The sequence below is a fragment of the Miscanthus floridulus genome, chromosome 1, assembly GCF_019320115.1.
Source record: "Miscanthus floridulus cultivar M001 chromosome 1, ASM1932011v1, whole genome shotgun sequence".
Taxonomy (NCBI): Eukaryota; Viridiplantae; Streptophyta; class Magnoliopsida; order Poales; family Poaceae; genus Miscanthus; species Miscanthus floridulus.
The window spans coordinates 200219419-200242361 of NC_089580.1; the positions used below are offsets into that span (position 1 = coordinate 200219419).

At 48.1% G+C, this 22943-nt stretch overlaps 4 protein-coding genes across 4 annotated transcripts; 1 reads left to right on the forward strand and 3 right to left on the reverse strand.

Moving 5' to 3' along the window:
- Positions 1–2380: 2380 nt before the first annotated feature.
- Positions 2381–4093, reverse strand: LOC136509100 (phragmoplastin interacting protein 1-like). The gene is made up of 3 exons (XM_066503903.1): positions 3605–4093; positions 3045–3091; positions 2381–2950 (listed from the first exon to the last, which is right to left on the reverse strand). The coding sequence occupies exons 1-3, from the start codon at positions 3980–3982 to the stop codon at positions 2614–2616; spliced, it is 762 nt and encodes a 253-aa protein (XP_066360000.1). The 5' UTR covers positions 3983–4093; the 3' UTR covers positions 2381–2613.
- A 2912-nt stretch (positions 4094–7005) lies between these two features.
- On the forward strand, positions 7006–9327 carry LOC136509104 (transmembrane 9 superfamily member 11-like). Its single transcript, XM_066503916.1, has 2 exons — positions 7006–8650; positions 8749–9327. Exons 1-2 carry the CDS (start codon positions 7100–7102, stop codon positions 9205–9207), a joined length of 2010 nt encoding a protein of 669 aa, XP_066360013.1. The 5' UTR covers positions 7006–7099; the 3' UTR covers positions 9208–9327.
- Positions 9328–12345: 3018 nt separating this feature from the next.
- LOC136450202 (SUMO-conjugating enzyme SCE1) lies at positions 12346–18230 on the reverse strand. Its single transcript, XM_066450567.1, has 5 exons — positions 18073–18230; positions 17885–17968; positions 12965–13117; positions 12772–12885; positions 12346–12661 (listed from the first exon to the last, which is right to left on the reverse strand). The coding sequence occupies exons 1-5, from the start codon at positions 18139–18141 to the stop codon at positions 12599–12601; spliced, it is 483 nt and encodes a 160-aa protein (XP_066306664.1). The 5' UTR covers positions 18142–18230; the 3' UTR covers positions 12346–12598.
- LOC136510903 (uncharacterized) lies at positions 13128–17553 on the reverse strand. The gene is made up of 2 exons (XM_066505199.1): positions 17545–17553; positions 13128–17208 (listed from the first exon to the last, which is right to left on the reverse strand). The coding sequence occupies exons 1-2, from the start codon at positions 17551–17553 to the stop codon at positions 16039–16041; spliced, it is 1179 nt and encodes a 392-aa protein (XP_066361296.1). The 3' UTR covers positions 13128–16038.
- Positions 18231–22943: the final 4713 nt, after the last annotated feature.

A 22943-nucleotide genomic window follows, 5' to 3' on the forward strand; every position in this document is an offset into this window, starting at 1 on the left:
TAGTGCTACTAGCGCGGCCGGCCTGTGCGGTGACCACTCACTCCTCCAGTCTTCAGCAGCACGGCACAGCTAGCGCCAAAGCTCCGCGACGCCGTCCGGACGGCCCCGCCTGGCGCCTGCTGTTGGTGTTGGTGGACGTGCCGCCGAGTAGGGACGGGACGGGAGTACGGGGACGCACGGGGCGCCAGTTGCCAAGACTGTTGGCGCGTGGGCCGGCGGACGCGGACGCGAACGCGACGCACGGATGGGGAGAACCTGAGGTCTTGCTTAGATTGGGGTTAGAAATCAGTATCTGGCACACTGTAGCACTTTCGTTTGTATTTGATAATTATTGTCTAATCATAGCCTAACTAGGTTCAAAAGATTCGTCTCGTAATTTACAATTAAACTGTGTAATTAGTTATTTTTAATCTATATTTAATACTCTATACATGTGTCCAAAGATTTAATGTGACGAAAAGAAAGCGAAAAAACTTACCATCTAAACAAGGCCTCAATTGACTTTCTTTTCCTGGCGAAATGGCATGCATGGCTGGATGCTCGTCACTTGCAGCAGGGAACATTCCCGGGTTTTCACAGGGCACAGGCACTGCCTGTGCAGCATGCTGACTGCTGAGCCTGACAGATCGGGGCATCGGGCGCTGTGGTCTTGGTGGGAAGTTGCGGAGATTTCACTTGATTCCGCAAGCAAGAACATGGGGTGTACTGCAGCGTGGCGTTGTGGCGTGCAGGTCCATCCATCCATCCATCTCCCGACCACCGATCGATGGATGGATCGCGTCGCGTCGTCCCGGCCGCGTGTGGGAAGCATAGCGCGTGTTCAGTTGCTACCCAAAATCCCAAAAAGTGTTACAGTATCCATCCATCGAATCTTGCGATACGTGTATGGAGCATTAAATGTAGATAAAAAAAAACTAATTACATAGTTTGGTTGGAAATTACGAGACGAACGTTTTGAGCCTAATTAGTCCATGATTGAACACTAATTATCAAATAAAAACAAAATGCTACAGTAACTTAAAATCCAAAATTCGTCCAACTAAACACCCTCATAAATATAAACACGTCAGTCACGGGCATCTCGCTTCCTTCCAACATGATCTTGTCAGGAACCTCTAAAGCCTGCCTGCCGCTGGTCGCTGACGGTGCCGGTGCCGGGCATAGATGGGCCCCAGCCACCAGAAAAAATGATGGGCCAATCGCGTACTGCATGTGCAGTTTACTGGTACTGTTGTACCTGCGGTCCTCTGCTGTCTGTAAACATGTCTTCCGTTATTCTTCTTGTGTAAAAAGATATGCAAAGGGGGAATGTGCTTACACGACACTTTATACCGTGTGACGTGTCTTCTTCCGGCCGGCCCCTGAGAACGCCGGCGAGCTTCCACCGCCGCCGCCTGGTCCTAGCTCCTAGGCACGCACGCCTGGCCATCCAAATGGGCCAGCAACAGCGAGCAGCGCAGCACATCGCTCTGTCGTGGGTCATCACTCATCAAATGACCGTGACCCGCTCGTGCCGTCGAACGAGGGTTGCCGGCCGTGCACTCCAGCATTATGATGTGCCGAGTCGTCGTCGCGCACCTTTGTTTCTTTGCTCAGATCGGGCAAACGCAATGATGCCCAACAGGTCACAAACGTACATAGTTGATTTTGGATGATTGAATATTATTCTATGAGAGAGAATAAGCTGAAACAAGCCGAGACAAGACCAGCCGAACGCGTTCAAACTTCAAGGAGCAATTAGGCCGGCAGCAGCACAGGTGTGAAGTGTCCCAGGTTGGCGTCCCCTGCAGACGAGTACAGTACAATGAGATTGTCGAGAGCTGTTACAGGACGTCAGCCGTCGGCGATGATCGCCGGAGGAGAGCAGGGTGGCGACCGACAAGGCAGGCCTTCTCAGCTTGGACCAGAGAACGCTCCTGCAGTCCTAGTGAACTGAAAGCCGGTCAGGTTGGAATGGATCCTGCCGCGCCCCGTTCGTTTAAACTTATCAGCCCAGTTTATAAGCCATGATATAGTGTTTTTCTCTCACAACGCACAAAAACCATCAGCCGATCGGTGATCCCAATCCATCATATGCTGGAACCACGCCCAAATGGACCAGCACAAGGCGTGTTCCAAATGCATGTTTGGGTTAGTTGGTTTCATTACCATAGGCTCACTACAACATATAGGCGGACCCAGTACCTTGATATAATGGTACATGGAGGAGTTGGAGCAGGCCAAGAAAAAAAATAGTTTCATCGGCTTATATTACTACAATGTATATGTTGGAGACGGAGCTAGAACCGGCCCAAGCTCCACCACATGGGCCCTCGAATGTCCTGCACTGCAAACAAGTACAGCACCTGACAAAAACATTTTGCTCAAAAAAAAAAAACGGACAAAAACATTCATTCAGGGACAAAACCAAGAGAGGCAGGTTTACAAAACTCGTTACACAAGGGTTACATTTGCCATATGTTTGGTGCAATAATTGGCATCATGGATTTCATTTCAAAAATCTTGTTTCAAGCGGCGAAAAGCTTAGCCAAAACTGAGGGAGCGAAACCATAACACTACAAGCTCACTGGTACAAACCACTGGTGACGGATAATCATCGCTCTTCAGCCCCTGTTACTGAACTGAATACGCGACTTTGACAGGCCTACCCTGCAGTTCAGACTGATTCATTCCTACGGCTTTCTCGAGCGACTCGTCGTCTTGAAAATCAACATGACAGAAGCCACGAGAACCTCCAGTTCTTTTGTCAATGGCGAACCTTACTGATGCAATCTTCGACGATCTGAAGAAATCTCGCAAGTCCTTTTCAGTGACATTCCATGAGAGATTGCCAACATATGCCGAGAGGCAGCCTTCGGACTTCTTGGGATCGGTTTGGAACTCTGCCTTCCTTTTCTTATTTGAGGTAGCCGTCACTCTGCACCTTTCAACCCTCATATATCTGCTGCCACTGTACATGTAATATATATACCAGAGTATATCAGTGAAAAACTATTTTGGCCAGTGTGCCAGAGGAATCGATATATGCATGCTAGAAAGCTTACATTTTGAATCCATCAAGCTCAAGAGACTTTATTGCAGCTTCTTCTGACTGCAATGATATAATCAAATAAAATCAGATTTGTCAAAGATAACAAGAAATAGCTGACATTGCAAGATCCAACTTTGCAAGTTTCTTCAGCTTTGAACTCTTTTTATAGATACTAACCAAATTCATCTCCCATGACCACTAATAAACAGACAAAACTAAGTATCTTCACAGATGGAAAATATGATAACAGAGGTTCTGGAATTAAAATCTTTGCATCCTTCCAATTCAGGCATCACATACATAGATCTATGCTGCACAGAAACTCAAGGAATACAATAGAGGACCACTGGATCAGGAACTAACAAAACCAAAGATAAGAGCAGAGCAGCATCCTAGTCGATCATGGCAGCATAGCAATTCAACAGTATCCAGCAAGCGTCACACCATTTCTCGTCTCTATGGCAACTTCAACAAATTCTTACTCTATCACCACCGAATTACTACTTCAGCATCAAGAAGAAAGCAATACTGCGATGCCTACAGAAGGAAGTGTGGTGGGTATGGAGTATGGACCTCGAAGCAGATGAAGGCAAGGCCGCGGAAATTGCTGGAGTCCGGGAAGCGAGAGAGCTGCACCGACTGGAGGGGCCCGTAGAACTCGAACAGCTTCCGGATGTCCGCCTCGGTGGTCGTGTAGGGCAAGCCGCTCGCCACCACCTTGCCGGGCTCATAGACCTCCGCCGCCGCAGCCGCCACCTCCTCCTCCGCCTTCTCCACCTGTACCGCCGCCTCAACTTCCCCCGCCGGGTGCTCTTGTTCCGGCTCCACCGACGGCTCCTCAGCGGCGGTGGCGGCGATAAGCTGGCCCCACTTGTCCCTCTTGGGCTTCTTCCGCTTCTTTGCCTTGTCGGGGCGGGGCTTGGTAGAAGGAGTCTGGTCCTCGGCCGCCATGGCTAAACCCTAGTCCTCTCGGCGGCTCGTCCTTGCGCCGCAGCCGCAAACCTGTCAGCCCTGCTTCGGTGCTTCCCCTATGGCTCCGACCTCTCTCTCTCTGAAGGAAGAACGACAGGTGCTCGAGAAGACCAGGCTCGGCCCGTTCGAGATCGCCAGCCCAGTTTCAGAATCTCCGGCCCAGAATGGAGTCTATTTCATGTTCACTTGCTGATAAGCCATGGCTGAAAGTACTGTTTGGTTGATTTGTTATGAGCGAAAAATATTATTCGTTGGCTGAAAAAATACGGCTTATAAACCAAGCGAACAGCCGTATATAGTGAGTGGTGAGAGAGAGACAAACAATTACAGTTCTCTTCTCCCCCAAGTTTTCGGTTGCTAAGACCAGTCTCAATGTAGGTTTTATGGGGTTTTATGTACATTAAATATGATGCCACGTCAGCAGAAATAGAGGTTTGCATGTACAAGGAAGAGAGAGAAAGAAAAGTTTCATGGGGACGAAACGATTGTGCGGTGTATGTATCGAGGAAGAGAGAGAAGGAAACGTTTCATGTGACGAAACGAGTGAGCGATAACGTTGAAAACCGAGGAAGAGAGAGAAGGAAACGTTTCATGGGATGAAACGAGTGAGCGGTAACGTTGAAAACCGGGTGAAACCCCCACTGACAACCTTCGTTCGTTTCATCCCGGGCTCCTCCGCCGGCCACAGGCGCAGGCTCCTCCGTCGTGCGTGAGCTCCTCCGCAGGCTCCTCTGTCACGCGCGAGCTCCCCGCGGCTCCGCCGCGCACACGAGCTCCTCCGCCGGCCGCGGGCTCCTCCGCTGGCCGTGTCAAGCACGGGCGCGGGCTCCTACGCGGGCCGTGGGCGTGACCTCTGTCGGCCGTGGCTCCGATGGGGGAAGAGAGAGGGAAACGAGAGAGAGATAGGTGGGACCAGCGAAAGACTAAAATAAATCTTGCATTGAGACTGGCCTAACAAACCCACAACTAGGGTTTGGTGCCGGTGCCTCCTTTAAACTCATAAAAAAAACTAGAGAAAAATTATTTGCAATCTTAACTTCTCAAACCCCTGCCCCACCCGTCAAACCTAGAATTTGAGAAGTGCTACTCAAGTCAACTGACCAATTCAGCTAGAGGCTAATTCACCAACTCTCGGCCTGTTCGCTGGTTGGTTTCTGGGCTGGTTTTGGCTGGCTGGTGCTGATTTGTTGTGAGAGAAAAACACTTGGCTGGCTGGTTTGGGCTGGCTGAAACCAACTAGCGAACAGGCTGTCTGCCTATTATACTATGTAAACAGATAAATTATTGGTATTGCTATACTTGTTTGATGCACCGTGGAACATATAATTGTGTGGTAAACAATCCGTCTCACAGTTCGTCATGCCTGTTGTTTGTTCGTCGCACTAAAAACTTAACACCGATTCTTCACGATTCAAAGCTGACAGAGCACTCTACACATGAGCCTAAGGCACTGGAGTAAAGATGCTTCGTATTTTTTTTATAATAAGGTTTTGTTCTAAAAAAAGAGCAAATTTTGCGGCGCCTACCAAGATGAATAAAATTCAATCAAAACCGTTCTGTGTACCCGCTGCGAAGAAAAGTAGTATCAATTTACGACGACTATGAAGAAAAAGTGAAACTGCTAGAGGTGTTGAGATTTCGAGAGATGCCACCACGGCTGGCACGGGAGAAAGGTATTCAACGGGGTTTGCAGTCACAGTGAAGTATAACATACTAAGGATCTTGACAAGTGCTCATTCCATGGATGACGTTTTCACTTTTGGGATGAGCCGGAGCATCGAAGATCTAAATAGAGTGTTCTGATTTGATGTCCATTGCGTGCACCATTAGTCCGAGATCGTCCAGATGCGTAGCCGTGTGATGCCTTCCGCCCGTGATAGGAGCATTACACTAAGCATGAGCTGTTGTCGTGGACTCAAAGGAAATAAAGAAGAAACATGCAGCGCTAGACACCCTGCGATCAAGTTGTCTCCGTCGGATCCTACCGAGCTCAGCAAGTTTACTCTCATTGGTTGGCCGTCACAGAGGTGGTCTTTGGCCCCAGGACAGGTCTCTCACAATGTTTGGACATATGACGCCACCAACAGCCTCAGCAATAAAGACTACACTATGAAGTTTTTGGAGATTCATGGGATGGTGGCGACCAATGGATTTTCTGGAGACAAGATTATAAACGATCAATCTGATTGCGCTGGTCTGTACCATGGTGTATTCAATGGCATGATGGGTTACTGTGTCCGTCGTCAAGATTTGAAGTCATTTCTTGCTAAACACAAAGTGATAAGTACTACCTTAAAACATGTCACTAAAGGTTCTTTAAAACCTGTGCTAACTTATACTCTTCATCCCTTTAGTGACGTCACTAAAGGGATAAGAACGCAGCCAAGAAAGCAAGAAGGTGATGTGAAGTTGCAAGGGGATGTACGAGAAAAACCGAGAATTTCAAAAGGCTGGTGGCATGAGTTGTAGCAACGGCCGAGTGGAGATGTTTTGCCTCTCTCACTATCTTCCGTAGTCCTTAAATGTCTGGTTGCTCATGGGAGCACGAACTCGAATGTTGATGCTCATAGATTAGCCATGAGCTCGATTTATGAGCATAGCTAAGAGTGATGGCACACTGTTAACTTGGGCTCGATTTATATAATGTTCAAATTCGGCAAAGAGAAGTATAATAAGGGGTAGTAAGTGGGTTGTCTGCTGACGTGGAGGAGAGAGAAAAAAAGCGGGTTATAAGCTTACAGTCAGCTTATGCAAAAGAATCAAGAAGTTTTGTGAGACAGACAAGCGTACTGTAAGCCAACTAACTATTATATGAGTGGACTAATAGATTAGCTGTAAGTTTCCATACAACCAGCAGCCAGTTGTACTATTAGCCTTGCTCTAAGAGAGTCTCATCAGTTGACTACTGAGCACTTTGAGTTGAGCTGCATTAAACTTTGTTCACTTTCCTAGTTTTCTTGGTTCATAATCAAAGCACTAGTCATCATAAGAACACCATGCAATGCAGTACACATTCAGCTGATCGCCTTCCAGTCCAGCAGCTCGATCGCTTCCTCCTGTCCTGCATCTGGAAGTGGAAGGCCACAGGCCACAGCCATGGCTTCTCTCTGGACGTCCACCACCACCATCACTGCCTTCCTACTCATACTCTTCATCCATTCCGGGCACTCTCCGGCCGCTGCATTCTACCTCCCGGGCAGCTATCCTCAGCGGTACCGCCCCGGCGACACCCTTGCCGCCAAGGTGAACTCCCTGACCTCGCCGTCCTCCAAGCTCCCCTACCCCTACTACTCCCTTCCCTTCTGCGCCCCGGAACACGGCGCCCGGCACGCCGCCGAGAGCCTCGGCGAGCTCCTCCTCGGCGACCGCATCGAGACGTCGCCGTACCGTTTCTCCATGCTCAACAACACCGCCACGCCCTTGTTCCTCTGCCGCACTTACCCGCTGTCCCCCGGCACCGCCGAGCTCATCAAGTCCCGCATCGATGACGCCTACCAGGTCAACCTCCTCCTCGACACCCTCCCTGTCATGCGCTACGTGAAGAACCCGGTCGCTCCCGACGTGCTCCTCCGGTCCACCGGCTTCCCAGTCGGTGTTCGCGCCGACGACGGCGAGTACTACGTGTACAACCACATAAAGCTCACCGTGCTGGTGAACAAGCAGAACACCACCACCAGGGCGGAGACCTTGATGGCGACCGCCGACGGGGCCGATCTGCTCAGCTTCACCGGCGGCAAGGAGGGCAGCGGCTACACGGTCGTCGGGTTCGAGGTCGTCCCGTGCAGCGTGGAGCACGACGCGGCAGCTGTCAAGAACAAGACCATGTACGACGAGATCACGTCCAAGGCAGCCGCCGGCTGCGACCCGTCGGTGGTGAGCATGCGCGTGCAGGACAACAGGCCGCTGGTCTTCTCCTACGAGGTGGCCTTCGTGGAGAGCGGCATCGAGTGGCCGTCGCGCTGGGACGCGTACCTCGAGATGGGCGGTGCCAAGGTGCACTGGTTCTCCATCCTCAACTCCATCGTGGTGGTCTCGTTCCTGGCCGCGATCGTGCTCGTCATCCTGCTGCGCACCGTGCGGCGCGACCTCGCGCAGTACGAGGAGCTCGGCGGCAGCGAGTCCGGGACGCACGCGGACGAGCTATCCGGGTGGAAGCTCGTGGCCGGCGACGTGTTCCGGGAGCCCAGCCACCCGGTGCTCCTCTGCGTTCTCGTCGGCGATGGCGTGCGCATCCTGGGTATGGGCGTGGTCACCATCGTCTTCGCCGCGCTCGGGTTCATGTCGCCCGCGTGCCGCGGCGCGCTGGTCACCGGCATGCTGTGCTTCTACCTCGTCCTAGGCGTGGCCGCCGGGTACACGGCCGTGAGTCTCTGGAAGACGGTTCGGCAGGGCGACGCCGCTGGGTGGAAGTCCGTGGCGTGGCGCTCGTCGTTCGCCTTCCCGGGCGTCGGGTTCGCCGTGTTCACCGTGCTCAACTGCGTGCTCTGGTACAACGGAAGCACCGGAGCCGTGCCGTTCCTGCTGTTCGTCGTCGTCATCCTCCTATGGTTCTTCGTCTCCGTGCCCCTCACCCTTGTCGGCGGCCTCCTCGCCTCCCGCGTTCGCCACATTGAGTTTCCTGTCAAGACCAACAAGGTCGCCCGTCAGGTAATTAACCTTCGCTCTTTCTTCTTTGAAGAACATGCATGGGTATGAATGTTACTGCTGACATTGCCAAAATTAAATACATGCATGATGCATGGCAGGTGCCGGCGGCACAGTGCTCGCCGTGGTTGTTCGTGGTGGTGGCCGGGACCCTGCCGTTCGGGACGCTGTTCATCGAGCTCTTCTTCATCATGTCAAGCCTGTGGCTGGGCCGCGTCTACTACGTGTTCGGGTTCCTTCTGGTGGTGCTGGCGCTGCTGGTGACGGTGTGCGCCGAGGTGTCGGTGGTGCTCACGTACATGGGCCTGTGTGTGGAGGACTGGCGGTGGTGGTGGCGCGCCTTCTTCGCCTCCGGCTCCGTCGCGCTCTACACCCTGGGCTACGCCGTCTACTACCTGGTATTCGAGCTTCACAGCCTCGCCGGGCCCGTCTCTGCCGCGCTCTACGTCGGCTACTCCTTGCTCATGGCTCTCGCCGTCATGCTCGCCACCGGCGCTGTCGGACTCGGCGCGTCCTTCTGCTTCGTCCACTACCTATTCTCCACCGTCAAGCTGGACTGATTCGTGTCGTACGACGGTACAAGTTGAGTTGCCGCCGTAGCCCATGTGCTATGGTGACCGGACGTGTCGTGCTTCTTTTACTTTGTCGAATAAGTTTTTTCTTCTAAATAGTACGTGTGATTGAATTTGAATGGCCACAACATGAAGATAACATTTTTATGGCAATCAACAATGAAATGATTTTTTGGCTGCAAGCTAGCTATATTCGCTAACATTAGATTGTTGAAATTGCACATTCAAATCAGGTCATCAAACTATAGGAGTAGGATAGCCATAATGTAAAACTGAAACAATCAATATACTGTCATAAATTAAAATTGTCTTACTATGTTAAGTGTGACTTCCCCTTGCTTAAGATTACCATCCACAACTTTGGTTACCTTTCTTAATAATGAGGCTACGGCCTATCAGTTTGACCTCGCCTTGCTTAAGATCTCATGGTCTTACGGGAATCAAAGTCCACGACTTTGCTTGATCCATCCTGAAACTCTGAACCTTTTCGTAAAACAGAGATGTCTCATCGTTCCTTTTTCACGCGAGAAAGATAGTTTCAACTCGCACAAAGAAACAAGAGAACAATACGGCATCACAAGTCCACAGGCACATAATACACACCAATAATCAAACAACATGCATCGTATAAAAAAAAAGTTAAATATACATTCCTACTAGAACATCTCGGCCCAAGGGCACCTTGTCCACGGTCTTAATTTCAACAGGTTCATCAAAGAATTGCTTCATACATTGATATTGATATAAATCATAATGCTTTATTTTCTAAAAAACGTAAATATGCAAATATTGTTTTAAGGATCGATTACAAAATCTGATTCGCCATTGTTTGTTATTAAATATATCCAAGAGTAATATTACATAATATTAGACGAACAAAACTTAATCTCGGTAGCATATAACTATAATAATATTGTATACACAATTGTCAAGCAAAATCACAAGCAACTCTACAATCAGGCCTGTTCAGCTTGGCTTTGAGGTATGCTGTCTTCATCATGTGCTCCAGCTTCTTATTGGACAGTCTTCCACTTCCACCCCATCTTTTGTGCCTCCTGCTCATCGTCGATGTCATCATCCAATAACTCCTTTGTGGCCCCAAAGCTAGCATTTTGAGGTTTGCACAAAACTACAGGAGAAGGTAAAACATAATTAAGAAGAAACCATAGGCAATGTCAAAAGTGAAGCAAATGTCATCCATATGTCATTACTATACGCATGAAGGTTCTTGGAACAACAAAACAAACCAATGTAACTTTGTATTTGAAAAAAGGTGCATATGTAACGATAAATATAAATTTAAGAAAACTGAGCACTAATGATTTTGCAGAATTGTTCAAGAGTAATAAAATTCCCACTAAAATGTGGAATAATATTATTTTTAAATCATACCATAAGTAATTAAGTTGCATCAATATGCAGACTAAATATACCATAAAAATATCTCGGTCATAGTTTATATAGGCATTGAAAAAAATCAAACCAAAAAAATATTAGGCGATAAATAGAAGAGGGAGCATCCCGAGAAATCCCCAATGGCATTTACATGAATGGGAAACACCAATCAAAGGTCACAATGACAGCAAACAAATACGAAGGTACAGTACGTACTAAGGTAGTGAGATGCAAATGGCAGGTAGCAACTTATCAATCATCTTCACCACCCACGGAAGATGGCGTTCATCTGGGAGAATGGGGCAAGCAGACGAGTGGATCAGGAAGAGGGGAGGCTCAGGATGGATATTTCACGTGACCCGCTGATTCGTATTCGTGCGTGGCTGTCGTGCCATGCGAGTAAATATGATAAATTTGTAAACTTTTTCTCTCTATGCTTGCAAAAATGTAAGGGTAATAGTAAAATTGTTATCCGAGGAGGTGCCAATCCTAATAATGGTGAAAAGTTAATAATCCTGCATGTAGAGGAGCGATGATGGCGAGCCGAGAGGGTCGTGCGGCGATACGTGGGAGGTGGCAGCTGCATCGACCCAAGTAAAGTAAACCGCACGTTAGTTTCTAAAAAGCTTGATGTCTTTTTTACAAAACATACATCAACAGTTCAACATATTTCAGCAACCAATGCTTCCAATGTTCTCATACGAGGAAACCTGAGCAAGTTTTAATAAACCTAATACCTAGAAGCTAGAAGGGTTGATCAAGTTCATGCTTGTCCATGATTCAAACCCATATCACCATTATCTATTTCTCACCATCCCTAATCTTATCCATACCCATTGGACAACGATTAATTTTATTCATATTTATTGCTTTTTGTTGAACTACTAGCTTCTATTCTACCATTTTATACATATATCCGTGCTCTATATGTGTGTAAGTTTTATGTCAAAGCTGTACCCCTGGAAATAACATGCACAACTTAAATTTTATTGAAATTGACTAAAACTTGCTTAGATTAATTGATTACAATAGTTTGCAACTCTATGCAAATTAACAACTAGATCTACATGTCAAAAGCTGAAACCTAGAAATAAAATTGTCACGTTTAATTGTTTTTTTTCAAAGATAACTCGGTATGATAGCGGCTACTTCGTGCAGGTGCGTCTATATTTAAATGTAGATCCTAAAATCCTAAAATAAAAAAAAAACTCTCATCCACACCATAAATTTTTATCAAAATTGACTAAAATTAGTTAGAGATGATTTTTTTTTTTATAATGGGCAGCTACTTCATGCAAACAAGTACGGCTAGATTTAAATGTAGGCTCTAAAACAAAAGGACAATAAAATTAAAATTAAGAATGTCATGTTCTCACCCTAGGATTTTCGCTACTGCAGTAAGATAAACATGTGGATCTAATAAAAACAACTAAAACAAACTTTGTATTGTTTGATCTACATATTTCTAATAATATATAGTTGTATTATTTGATCTACATATTTCTAATAATAGATGATTGTATTACTTGATCCCTATATTTCAACTAATTGATGATTTCAGCGAAAGGCTTAGCTTAGCCATAGATAATCTACTTCCCATACCGTCCCCTACACATTTCAATTGGATAACACCACACCACCAAACCAAAATAATAAGGATTCCCATATCGTCCACTAGCTATTTCAATTGGATAAAAAAACCAACACCCTACCCAAATAAGGATTTGAATATAGGTAATGGGTATCCAACAGATATAGATTTAGATTTGTCAGACAACACACATCAATTCTTGATAACCAGACATCAAGGTTTTGACATCATCTCGCAAAGCACACACTCCAAACAGTTAATAGCACTGTTAAAAGACAGTTCACAAGAACGATAGGTACTTCTCAAAGCACCATGTTACATTTGGTCTTCCATTCAAGATACTAGCAACAACTATGCGGATGTGCAGCATGGATCCCTAGTAGGGCGAAGTTCTCAGACCAACGCGGGATACTGCTTCGCCTGCAGTCTAACACGCCTCTTATATTCTGTAGGATCCTGCAAAGCCAAATAAAATGTTACAAACATGATTGGCTATCTGAACTTCAAAACTGAGTAAGGTTTTGGGCAAACAATATCTTTGTTGTGGTCCATCACTTTTAACTAACCTGGATAAAAAGGTGATAGCCATCTGTTTGAGCAGGGTCAGCAGGATTTGGCTGATCTAGCAAGTCCTGGATCCCGACAAGAATCTGCTTAACAGTAATAGCTGGTCTCCAACCCTGACAAAAAAAAAGGAACGGTAAGGCCATGAAATCTGTACAGCATCACACAGGACTACAGAATGATTGCAAAGCTTACACTGTCCTCATTAAGGATCGAAAGGCAGACTGTTCCAGAAGGATAGACATTTGGGTGGAAGAAACCCTGAGGGAACTTGCACTTGGGAGGCTTGCTAGGGTAATCCTCACTGAAATGAAGGGTGAGAGGGAAGTATCCACCCTCCCAATCAGTCTGCAAAAGAAATAAAGATGGGAATCAGTTAAATATTCAAACTGCATTATCTTATTACAGACAGCTCCGATAAACATACACATGACAATAATATGCAAACAACTGTCAACTAAAGTTGGTGAATCCTAGCCTTGCACAAATTCAAAGATATAACCTGAAACAAAGAATTAAAAGCATCCAATACAGAGAACAACAGCAGTAGCAACAACAACAACAACAAATCCTTTAAGTCCCAAACAAGTTGGGGTAGGCTAGAGTTGAAACCCAGCAGAAGCAATCAAGGTTCAGGCACGTGAATAACTGTTTTCCAAGCATTCCTATCTAAGGCTAAGTCTTTGGGTATATTCCATCATTTGAAGTCTCCTTTTATTGTCTCTACCCAAGTCAACTTCGGTCTTCCTCTGCCTCTCTTCACGTTACTATCCTGGCTTAGGATTCCACTACGCACCTGTGCCTCTGGAGGTCTTCGTTGGACATGTCCAAACCATCTCAACCGGTGTTGGACAAGCTTTTTTCTTCAATTGGTGCTACCCCTAATCTATCACGTATATCATCGTTCCGAACTCGACCCCTTCTTGTATGACCGCAAATCCAACGCAACATATGCATTTCCGCGACACTTTTCTGTTGAACATGTCGTCTTTTCGTAGGCCAACATTCTGCACCATACAATATAGCAGGTCTAATCGCCGTCCTATAAAACTTACCTTTTAGCTTCTGTGGTACCTTTTTGTCACATAGGACACCATATGCTTGACGCCACTTCATCCACCCTGCTTTGATTCTATGGCTAACATCTTCATCAATATCCCCGTCTCTTTGTAGCATTGCTCCTAAATATCGAAATGTATCATTCCTAGGCACTACTTGATCTTCCAAACTAATATCTTCCTTCTCCCGAGTAGTAGTGCCAAAGTCACATCTCATATACTCAGTTTTAGTTCTACTGAGTCTAAAACCTTTGAACTCCAAAGTCTCCCGCCATAACTCCAGTTTCTGATACACTCCTGTCCGGCTTTCATCAACTAGCACTACATCGTCCGCGAAAAGCATATACAAAGGGATGTCCCCTTGTATGTCCCTTGTGACCTCATCCATCACTAAGGCAAACAGATAAGGGCTCAAAGCTGACCCTTGATGTAGTCCTATCCTAATCGGGAAGTCATCTGTGTCTCCATCACTTGTTCGAACACTAGTCACAACATTGCTGTACATGTCCTTAATGAGTCCGACGTACTTCGTTGGGACTTTTATGTTTGTCCAAAACCGACCACATAACATTACTTGGTATTTTATCATAAGCTTTCTCCAAGTCAATAAAAACCATGTGTAGGTCCTTCTTCTTCTCCCTATACCGCTCCATAACTTATCTTATTAAGAAAATGGCTTCCATGGTTGACCTTCCGGGCATGAAGCCAAATTGGTTCATAGAGACCCGTGTTATTGCTCTCAAGCGATGCTCGATAACTCTCTCCCATAGCTTCATAGTATGACTCATCAACTTAATTCCCCGATAATTAGTACAACTTTGAATATCCCCTTTATTCTTGTAGATCGGTACCAATATACTTCTCCACTCGTCAGGCATCTTGTTCAATCGAAAAATATGATTGAGCAGCTTGGTTAACCACACTATAGCTATGTCCCCGAGGCAAAGTAAATCAAACAATTTAGTTCATCAAAAGAAAAGAATCCTATTCTGACCTAGTTGTACCTCCATTGCTCACACTTGACAGTAAAAAGAGCAAATGAGCCAAAATTGGATTTCCTATGACCAGACTTCAGGTCTCACTACAAGTTGGCTGGCTGGCTGGCAGGACTCACTAATTTAGTAGAATTGCAATGATCATATCTTTTTTTTCTTGAACACGCACGAGAGCTGCGCATCATTATATTAAGAATGGAAAAAAGTGGTCTTACAGCACCACACACAAACCCACACCCACACAAAAACCCACACCCACACACTCAAACTTAATAAGGTGATCATATCAATATGCACGCTGGAAAACCCTTGCTCGACTAAAGAACACCGATGTTACTTAGATTTTTCAACAAAGTTTAGTAAACCTAAACTAAGAGTGGTACCCCCACAATCCAAAATTCGAGGTGCCATTTAGTAAGCAACCAAAGACAAAGATCAAACATTACCATCATTTACAGCATTAGGCCTACCACAAACTTCTCAAGAACTTACTTAAGAGGCAGCTTAAACCAAATTGCAACCTTTTCTATTGGGTTTTAGCATTCTGTGCCATTTTTCTCAACATATTAATTTTACAGAAATAAAGACAACTGTACAGATTAAAAATGAAACATATGAACACAACAATATTCAAAGAAACCGCCTGTGTTTAGTTGAAACTTAAATTAACTCCCAGTTCAACAATTGAAGTGTATCCCAGTCGACTGTAGTATGAAACTGTAGTTAACAAAAATGAACAATTCATCTAAAGCATATAGACAACTCATCCACAAATTTGTTTATGCAGAACAAGCATTCAAATTGATCAATAGTGTAGCAAGGTGTTAACAGTTCAACCCACGATAAAGAAACCACCTTTTTGTCATAGTGAGCTATAAGGAAACGAAAGCTCAATTCAGGCCATGGCAGTGGGGGAACTACATGATAACTTTAACAAAAAAAAAGAGGCTTTTCCCTGTGTGCCATTATGAAAGATGCTCCATTCCTATATGACACTAAAAAGTTCACACGGACCCTGGTGCCATGACGCTAAACTTTCTTGTCCTCAACGCCATTCCGTCCGCCTTCTGTTAGATTTCCGCCGTTTGGTAGCCCTGACATGTGGGCCCGACCAGGGAAAATGTACCAAAAGCCCCCTTCTCTCCCAATCCCTCCCCACGCACGTCGCGCTCCTGCGATCCTGCCCCTCCGGCGCCATGCCTCAGGATAGAGGAACTCAAACGCCGGCAAGGCGGGTGCGGCTAGCACCTCGTCGGCGGCGTAATGGAGAACGGAGGTCGGCGCCACGAACAGGCAGACCAGGGTGGGGCCGTCCACCGCCTGCGGATCCAGCGATGCGGGCGCCGCCGCCGCCGACGGGGCCGAGGCCGGGGCGAGAGCCTCTCCGTCTTCTTCCGCGGCACCCGGCCCCTGAGGGGTGGGTCGCGGATCTCCGCCGCGAACTTGCCCCACGGCCGGAGCCGCACGCCGGGGAAACGCCGCCGGAACCTGGCCCCCGAGGCGCGGCGCCGCACGAGCGATGTGGCCGCTTCTTCGAGAGCACCAGCGTCTGCGCCTGCGCCGCCCGCGTCGGAGCTGAGGCGGCCTCCACGTCGATGTTGAAGACCTCCTGCACGCGCCGCTTGGCCGTCCTCACCTGCTGCTCCCGACTCATTCGCACCCGCTCCCTCCTCTCGTCGCGCTTCCCCCCGGCGCCGTCCGGGGCGTCGAACAGGGAGCCCTTCTTGGCGCCGCCACCGGTGGAGCTGTTGCTTTGCTTCTTCCGGGCGCCCTTCCTTGGGATGCGACCGCTGTAGGATGTGCTGAGGAGGCGGAAGTCGAGGCGGCCCCACCCCTCCTCGTCGGATAGGTCCCACCTGAAGCACTCGGCCATCTCCTGGAGCGGCCCGTCACCGCCATCGTCGAAAGCGTAGTCGTAGCCGTCAGCATCGCCGCGGAGGAAGCAGTGCGCGTGCTCCCACTCGACGCGGTCGACGTAGACGGGGTCGTCGAGGACGTCGCGTGCGAGGCCCGCCCACGGCGTGGTGTCCCCGTAGTCGAGCTTGGCCGCTACCCACCGGAGGTACGACGGCGGCAGCGTGCCCAGCATCTGGCCCCTGTGCTTGCCGAACTCGATCACGCGATCCCTCGCGGCCGAGACGACGACGCCGGTGGAGGCGTGGGCGCTGGTCCTGCTCTCGGCGGCCTGGCACGACACTGGCACCGGTGCCCGCGGGGGTGGGTGGTGAGGCGAGGGAGGCGGATGAGGTGAGGAGGCGCCGTTGTGGACGTGGGTGTCGGCGGAGCCGAGGAGGAGAGGCAGGGTCCGGACGCGGTCGGGACCAGCATCGTCGCGTGCGCGGCGCGGTAGCCGACGACCGAGGCGTGGTCTCTGGTGGGGAGTGAGCTAACGACAGCAGCACACACTCCCAAGTCAGAGCCGGTCAAACAAAAGCAAAGGGAGCCCAAGAATCCCCACCACCCAAAACCTCAAAATCGGAAATGAAACCTATGAAATTGGGCTCAAGGATCCATATGTCAGGGTATTCTTGACATTTTCCCTGGTCGGGCCCATATGTCAGGGGTAGCAAACGGGTGAAATCTAACAGAAGGCAAACGGAATGGCGTGGAGGACAAGAAAGTTTAGCGTCATGGCACAATGGTCCGTGTGAACTTTTTAGTGGCATGTAGGAATGGAGCATCTTTCATAATGGCACACAGGAAAAAGCCTAAAAAAATGTACCTGCGTCATATATAGAACCTATACAATACGGTGAAAACAATGTAGCTACCCTCAAAATTAATTTAATGGCATCAGATTACGATACACAAAGTCCACTGAACCTATGGACTAATGCCCCAATCATCCCAATCATACTCTGAAACTCATGGCACACAAGGAAGGAACTGAAAACGCCACGGTACATACTGGATGCTACTACATATACACAAGACTTGTTCACCATACGAGGGATCTGATCTGATAAAAACAGTAGGCAGCTGGAGGGTCAGGCACCGAGCCGCCCCGATCCAGCACCGATTGCTCAAGACATAGCTAGGGTTCCTGAGCACAGGTCGCTTACCCCTTGCTTGCCGGGGATGGTGCAGTGCCAGATCATCAGGTTCACCGTCCCGTCGGGCAGCGTCTCCGGCTTCGCGACGAAACCCTGCGCCAGCACCACAGCAAACAGAACAGATCAGACAACCCGGCCAGGCGGCGACAGCAAAGCGGAATCAGGGCAGGGCGGAGGGAGAATCGAGGGGCGCGTACGTGCGGGTGGTTCTTGCGCCAGGCCTTGCGCTCCTCGGCGAGGCGGCCGCGGGCAATTCCCCCCGACATAGCTACGGCTGCTGCGGCGGCGGCGGCTCTTCTTCCTCCGCTGGGGAGTTTGGGGACTGGACTTCCTACGCGGTTGCGCGAATAGAGTGCCGCTTCGCCCGGGCAGTTCGTATTTAACGCCCTCCTTTTTTTTTTCTTTTCCTTTTTCGTGTTTCTTACCCGAATTTCCTGCGTCTTTTCCCTGGCGAGTGGGCTCCAGTAGGGCGCTTGCTTGCGGGGTCAGCGTGTCAGGGAAGCGGGTGGCGTTTGCGACGGGGGCAGGCGAGGCGTGACGCGCGATGGGTCCGTGTTCCTATCAAGCTATCACACTGCGGGGTGGGGACCACGCCCGCGCGGGTATCACGTTCCTTTCTTGCTTGGAGAGGCTAAGGTTGGGCCCACCTCGCAGAGACGGTTAGGGCGATCCCGCTTTCTTTGCTGTTGCTCGGCGCATTGGATTCCGACCGGCGGGTCTCGTGCTCGTCCCGTGGCTTTCGTGGCAGTCAGCGTTGCCGTTGGGTGGAGCCGGAGCCGACGCCGGTGACGGTGTGCTCCAGCTGGCCGAGTGGAGCCGGCGGCCCGATGCGCCGGAAGAGTCCAAGGTTCGAATTCCACGCCATTTTCCTGCTTTCGAATCTGCAAAGTGGCCCAACGGCCCAGGATGGACGTGGACCCATGGTGGAACCGAATCGATAGCAGCGTGTGCAGAATTTCCTGCGGAGGAGGAGACGAACTTGGACTTGAATTGCTGCCGCTTGAGATTCTTCTTTTCTTTTCTTTTATCTCGACGGTTGAGATTCTACTAGTGCGGCATGAAATTTCATGGCAAAATTGTTTCTGCCCTTTTTCCCTCTTATCTCGCCGCTTGACATTCTATGGCGGAGCCGCCGTACATCTACTTCCAAAAGAATTTTTTCATAAAAATGTGTGGTTTAACTCGGCGTCCATAGAAATTAGAGCAGCGAGTATCAAACATAATACGGTGTCTGACTCTAAGGCCAGTTTCCGTGGAGAGTTTTATGGCATTGTGTCCAAGACTGCCACGTCATGTAGAATAAAATAAAACATGGATAAAACCCCATTTTCAATGGAGAGTTTTATTCTATAGTTTCAATGACATTAAATTTTATGAGTCATATAGAGTTGGTATTCGTGCCAAAAGAGTTTTTATCTCCATGAAACTCATTTATCTCTTTTCTTAAAAGCCTTACCACATCATAAAAAATGCTTATGTGGTAGTTCATTAAATACAAATGTAACTCTGATTAATACTCCCACTGAGACTGCCAGGTAGTGTTTGGTAGGTAAACTGGTAATGACAATGAGAATGGAAATGAATTGCGGGAGGAATAGATGATGGGATCACTTGTCAGATTTGTTTTGTCAGATTTGTTTAGTGAGATAAAGTAACGGCACGTGGGATTGACAGCCTGATCGGCTGGGCTTATTGCCTCGTGATCGTAAATTTTCAGTTAGAACAATATTTTTCTCTTACACTAAACCAGCCAGCAGTACTTTTTCACGATCCAGCAACGAACAAGCCCAGCCAAATGAACAGGCTGTGAGAAATGAGAATTCAAGCGTAATCGTTTAGGGCGCGTTTGGTTTGCGTTCTAGACCTAGCTTGGCTAGCCAACTAAGTCAGGGCAACACAAGAGAGGCTCTTCCAATGCAAGGGGTTGTTGTTTGGTTTCCTGTCTTAGCTAAGTTTGGCTTACTCATATCATGTTTGGTTGACTGGATTGCTCGAATACAGTCACCTTATCTCCATTCAGGTAAGGTTATCTCATTGAGGCATTTTGTCGAACACGTCACGGGCACCTCCACCATCTGGATGTAGTGAGCACCTCTGTCGTCACCATGGACACTGCAGCGTCGTCCTCGCCGTCGAGGTTCCCACGAAGCCCTGGCCGTGGCATTGACGTCGTTGGTCCAGAGCGCGTTGCCGCGCACACGCAACGCCTAGGACTGGGCATCCACGCTAGAGAACATGAGGACGTTGCTGGCCCGTCGTGTTGGTGGTGTCGCAGGGCAACTCGGCCGCGTGGGAGAACATGAGGACGTAGAAGAAGACTGGGGCAGTAGTCTGCATCACGTGCGCCGCCGCGGACTCCATCTTCTTCCCCAGCGCCGCAAATTCCATCTTCTTTCCCGACAACATAGAGGCGGTGGCAGGCTCGACCACGATCCACCAGCGTTGGTGATGGCAGGGAGCCCACCTCGCTCCCCCGCGTCCCTTTTGCTGCAGGGAGCCCACATCGCTCCTCCGGGTCGCTGCAGCCTGCGCCGACGATGGCAGGGAGCGGTGCGAGCCCACGTCGACAGCGTCGGCGGGCAACACGAGATCGCACCGGCGGCGGAGGAGAGAGGCGCGAGTCGGTGAATTGGAGGTGACGCGATTCACCTCTGCGGCTTAGACTAGCCTAGCTACGGGAGAACGACCGATCTCTGCGTTTCCACTAAGCCTGGCTAAGGGGCTCTCCCTGCACTAGCTAAGCCCAACTAAGATGGTCTCCAACAATCATTACCCAAAATACAAGACTCATTCCACGTTTGGGTAGTGCTATAGACAAAGCTCAATACCTATTTTTTTGTCTTCTCCAACAACAAAGATCTAGAAGAGAACTCTTTCTGCAAATGGGTCTTCAGGAGAGAGATACTCAGATTTGGGTTATACCTCTCCTGACACCTAAAATGGATCTTCCATATAGGTACTCTGTTGGAGGCTATATATATTTTGTTGGAGACCTATTTTAAGTTTGGGTCTCCTAATGAGTCTTCTGTTGAAAACAGCCTAAGAGGCCTAAATATGCAACCAAACATCAGCAGGTGCATCCAGCAACCCTGGCAAGGGGCTAAACCGCCTATCCAAACAGGCCCTTAACGCCCCCGAGGTGAGCGGCATCGGGTTGTACAGGCCCGTATTGGGTCCCCACAATAATAGATTACGTACTAGCTCAACCAAGCACCAAGCAACGTGAGGTGGTGGCGCTGTTGATCATTGCAGGGGAAAAGCGCTGAACCAAACAGCTTGTGAGTCTAACACCACTCAATGCTAGATTTTCATTATACTGTTTTTATAGACATACACATTTAATGGTTGCATGATGTTATGAAACAAAATGCTCCCGGTGGAGTTTCACTTAGTTCCCAACACGTGGAGGTAAAACAAAACGCTTCCAGTAGAGTTTAACTATTTTTAATGCGTCGGTAACCGTGCGCAACGAGTTTTATTTGAATGAAACTCATCTCCTCACACCCCTCTGCTGATGATGTGTGATCTTAATGAACAAGAATGGAACTTCCACTAGAACTGGCCTAAGACGAATTGAAACGTGTGACACAATCATTGAAGCAAATCTCCAGACTTTTGTGTCCATATGAGTTAGAACAACGTGCCTCCAAACGTGATACGTGTTGTAATATTACAGATATAAGTGACATGCTTCCAACATATTTAAATAAATTAAATAATCTAATTCCGAATATAACAAGCATATTACTCAGAGAAAGACCATATAAAAATGTGATATAAATACACAGGAGGTATTCGAAAGCTTGTATAGAATAAATACAGCTACTCAGGCTCATATCAACATTAAAAATGGCATGTAGATGAAGAAGGCAGACAAAACAACATAAACATATTTGTTTATTTATATTTGCTCTCAAATCAGTGGGTTGCTGCACGAGGCAGCTTTCCAACGCTTGTTGGTGATTATAGGGTTTTTAGATCAAAGATTAAACGCTTGTTGAATGTGACAGTCCTCCTTAACAAATTATAGGGTTTTTAGATCAAAGATTAAATGCCTAGAAAGACAGCAATATAATCAAGTACCAGGTTACTGAAGTTTTAGAACAGTACACAAATATTAAAAGTAACCCAGGTTATATGCCCACAGGTTTAACTAACTGATCAGCAAGTAATCAGTTCAACAGTAGAGATAAAAATACTAGGCAAGTAATAAGACAATGCTGAAAATAATCAACACTCTAAAACCCTTGACTGTCATGTTGTCTTACTACACCGCATTGTATCATCGAGCAATTTAATCCGCCCACGCAATTGCAATCACACCCAGGTAACACAGTACTAGCAGATTGCACAAATGTAAATATCTGAACTGAAAACCGAGAGGGACAATGGGTAACTCACAGCGCAGATTGCACAAATGTAAATATCTGAACTGAAAACCGAGAGGAGCAATAGATAACTCACAGCACGTAGATTGTCTACATGGGAAGACAGGCTCAAGCGAACACAAGGTTCTGTCCCAGAAATCCAATTCTGCCACTCACGTCCGAGCCTACAAGGCGGGTGGTAGACGGAGATACTAGAGCCGCTGTCGGAGCCGAGGGTGACGTCCACGGCACCAACCCAAGAAGCAGAGGTACACCGCGCAGTAAAGATTTCCAAACGTGCCGGCACGGCACTACACGGCCCTAGCCCGCCTGGGCACGGCACGGCAGGCACGGTTGATGAGGCGTGCCGTGCCGTGCTGTGCCACCGTGCCAGAGTTTAGGCCTAGGCACGACACTAAACTTGCTGGACCGTGCCTGGCGTGCCGTGCCGGCATGGCAACCCAGCGTGCCCCGTGCCGGCCCTGGCACTGAAATTACAAAAACATCCATTCAAATTATAAGTTCACAGAGATAACTTCTAACTCATCAAAAACATCAGACAATGCCAGCAAAAAACAGCAAAGAGCAAAGAACAACAAAGAACACATGCAAGTTTTAAAACTAAAACTAATTAAAGTAGGAGCTGTGCAATGGCTGCCTCATTAAAAACCTGTTTAGGTAAAACTCACCCTTGTGAGAAA

What these genes read in the sequence shown, in the direction of transcription:
- LOC136509100 (XM_066503903.1), bottom strand. Translation starts at nt 3,982, where the DNA reads ATGGCGGCCGAGGACCAGACTCCTTCTACCAAGCCCCGCCCCGACAAG. An exon ending in TTGCCTTCATCTGCTTCGAG is followed by an intron (nt 3,092 to 3,604) that starts GTCCATACTCCA and finishes ATATCATTGCAG; the next exon opens with TCAGAAGAAGCTGCAATAAA. An exon ending in GAGCTTGATGGATTCAAAAT is followed by an intron (nt 2,951 to 3,044) that starts GTAAGCTTTCTA and finishes TTACATGTACAG; the next exon opens with TGGCAGCAGATATATGAGGG.
- LOC136509104 (XM_066503916.1), top strand. Translation starts at nt 7,100, where the DNA reads ATGGCTTCTCTCTGGACGTCCACCACCACCATCACTGCCTTCCTACTC. An exon ending in CCAACAAGGTCGCCCGTCAG is followed by an intron (nt 8,651 to 8,748) that starts GTAATTAACCTT and finishes GATGCATGGCAG; the next exon opens with GTGCCGGCGGCACAGTGCTC.
- LOC136450202 (XM_066450567.1), bottom strand. Translation starts at nt 18,141, where the DNA reads ATGTCGGGGGGAATTGCCCGCGGCCGCCTCGCCGAGGAGCGCAAGGCC. An exon ending in GGCGCAAGAACCACCCGCAC is followed by an intron (nt 17,969 to 18,072) that starts GTACGCGCCCCT and finishes GTGCTGGCGCAG; the next exon opens with GGTTTCGTCGCGAAGCCGGA. An exon ending in CCATCCCCGGCAAGCAAGGG is followed by an intron (nt 13,118 to 17,884) that starts GTAAGCGACCTG and finishes TTTCTTTTGCAG; the next exon opens with ACTGATTGGGAGGGTGGATA.